Source organism: Arachis ipaensis, chromosome B09, assembly GCF_000816755.2.
Source record: "Arachis ipaensis cultivar K30076 chromosome B09, Araip1.1, whole genome shotgun sequence".
NCBI lineage: Eukaryota > Viridiplantae > Streptophyta > Magnoliopsida > Fabales > Fabaceae > Arachis > Arachis ipaensis.
Genome location: NC_029793.2, coordinates 35,875,137 through 35,877,863, shown reverse-complemented (window position 1 = coordinate 35,877,863; position 2,727 = coordinate 35,875,137). Strand labels below are relative to the sequence as shown.

Here is a 2,727-nt window from a genome sequence, read left to right as displayed (position 1 = left end):
ACTCTTTAATATTATGAATATAATTTTTAAAATTATTTTATTAAAATAGTTGACCAAAATATGGTTATAATTTTTTAACCGATTAATCATAATTTAGTTATTTTATATACCACCCTAATAACACAACATAATAGCCATGCGTTGATCATTTATATGTGCAAGCATGGTTATCCATTATAATCATATATATCCATACATTAAACAATCATGCACTAAATCACATGAATTGAAAATATAGTTACAAACTCTTATAACTGCAGATGTTATGCTATATCAATTTTGCAGTAAAAATATCATTTTTATGGACTATCATAAATTTCACAATCTAAAAATTTTGATACTACATGTTAGTTTAATATAGTTTTAGTGTACATTATAAAACTAATCACAAGAAAAAAGTTTTAAAATTTATGATTTTCACAATAGAAATAGAAATAAAGAGTAGAGTTACTAGCTAGTCTTGATCCATGGTGATAAATTGATAATGGTATGAGAAAGAATTTACTTTATCATTTTTTTACTTTCTTAATTTTTTCTTCAATTAAGTTATTGATGGTCAATAAAAAAAAAGACTTTATTAATAGGAAAAAAAGACTGCATTTTGATATTTTTTTTCATAAAAATTAACTTTTATCAAATTGGTTACATTTAAAAAATAATCATATAATTTTTTTATTTTATTGTTTAATTAAATATTTATTAAATTAATACAATAAGACACATTACACACGTGTCATATAATAATATAATTTTTTATAAAACTCCTTTTTTGTGGTAGTGCTATTGAACTTTTTTCTTTGTAAAATATTCATAATTAGAAACTAATTATATAAATGTGAACCACAAAAAGGAAGAAATAGTATAAGTAAAGAAAATATAAAGAATCATTTTTAGTTAGTTAATATTAGTTTATCTTAAAATTTAGACTTTATAATTAATTTATGGTGTAAGGTTAAGGATTTATGATTTTTTTTCTTGTTTAGAATTTAGAAAATATCACTTTTGCTAACTATAATAGGATGCTGCTGCTCATGATTTAGGTCATATTTCAAATTTAGTTCACTCTCTATGACACAACATCCTTCACATATGCATTTGGAATGGGGACCAACTTCGTATAGGATTACGGTTATTCATGAGCTTGACATAGAACAAGTAAGAAATTAAATAACATAGAAAAAGTATAGGTAGACAATAAAAATATTAAACAATGTGAATAATTGATGTATCGGATATTTATTTTATTAGGTGTGCAGATAATTATTCTATTATTAAAATTTATGTGGGTAATTTAGAGATGTATTGTGTTTTGATTTGATTAGTAATTATTCATGTTGTTTCAAAAAATTATTGATTACCTAACATTATTTTCTATTTTTGTCACATTTCTTTAAAATACATTTAAAGAGGGATTGGTAATCAGTCTACCATGCATAAAATTCCTAAAAGTGGGATCACACACCAAAAGTGAAAGTACACACCCTACAAGAATATATTACGTACATAACATGAGTATTTACAATTTAAGGGATATGGCCCTCAAATAATTAGAAAATAAAAATAACCTTTACATTCCACTGATGACTAAAAACTAATTAAAAATACAAAAAGACTAAGCACAAGTAATAATTAATTAACCACTATTGCCCTTTAAATTTTGTGCTTCGTGAAATTAGTTAAGCCTGGGGAGTAAGGAACCTTAGTAAACCTAATCCAATCGTCACCATGGAAGAACTTGGATGGGAAGAAAGCACCTACAGATTTTTCCGTGAGGTGCTTGACACCATGCCATTTCACGCGCTTCGTTGCATTTGAACCAGGGCCAATGTTATTGAACTCTGCATAGTAACAAGTATCCATGCCGGTATTACCTTCTGGCCCTTGCCAAGGCATGTACCCTTCGGGTTCAATCAAATCTCCGATGTATGTTTGCAAGAACACCGTCCTTGAGTAATTCTTCCATGGACGCGCTAAGTAAGCCTTGCTATCGAACTTCACGTTCTTGTGGTCCTTTGATTCTCCTGGCTCCGCCACAATCGAGCCGCCGTGGATTACTATTCCTGAAGGTTGGTGCTTCTCCTTGCGGCCTTGCGCCGTCACGATGCATTGCTGGTTCTGCATGGGCTTCCGGACCACGAAGGTGCAGTTTTGGAAGACGGTGACGGCGTCGCCGAAGATGAAATCGATGGTACCTGAGATGGTGCAGTCTCGGTAGAATTGACGCATGGTGTGAGCATAGAGTGTGTCTTGGTAGCCATCGAACGAGCATTTGTAAAAGATAGACTTGTCTGCTTGGACCCTTACTGCTACTGCTTGATGTTTATGGGCACCTGCAGAGTTCTCAAACCCCATGTTGATGGCGATAAAGTAATCTCCTTGAATTGCTGCCATAATTTGCATCCATTCTTAGGTATTAGCTTGATGATATACATGAGATTTAATAGATATAAGAGTCAACGGAGTTTTGTTTCTGTTTCTACCAAGTTTTCTTTTTAATTTTGGTTTTGATTTAATAAAAGGTGCTACTGCTATGGGCACCTGCAGAGTTCTCAAACCCCATGTTGATGGCGATAAAGTAATCTCCTTGAATTGCTGCCATAATTTGCATCCTTGCATCCATATTAGCTTGATGATATACATGAGATTTAATAGATATAAGAGTCAACGGAGTTTTGTTTCTGTTTCTACCAAGTTTTCTTTTTAATTTTGGTTTTGATTTAATAAAAG

General features: G+C 31.1%; 2 protein-coding genes across 2 annotated transcripts in view; both read right to left on the bottom strand.

Moving 5' to 3' along the window:
- Positions 1,469 to 2,391, bottom strand: LOC110266818 (probable pectinesterase/pectinesterase inhibitor 21). Its single transcript, XM_021111846.1, has one exon. The coding sequence runs from the start codon at positions 2,389 to 2,391 to the stop codon at positions 1,651 to 1,653; it is 741 nt and encodes a 246-aa protein (XP_020967505.1). The 3' UTR covers positions 1,469 to 1,650.
- LOC107615398 (putative pectinesterase/pectinesterase inhibitor 28) overlaps positions 2,510 to 2,727 on the bottom strand; it is a 9,981-nt gene continuing 9,763 nt past the window's right edge. Inside the window, exon 4 of the mRNA XM_021111845.1 lies at positions 2,510 to 2,592. Within this exon, the coding sequence (XP_020967504.1) occupies positions 2,510 to 2,592 (83 nt within the window). The remainder of the gene's footprint in view (positions 2,593 to 2,727) is intronic.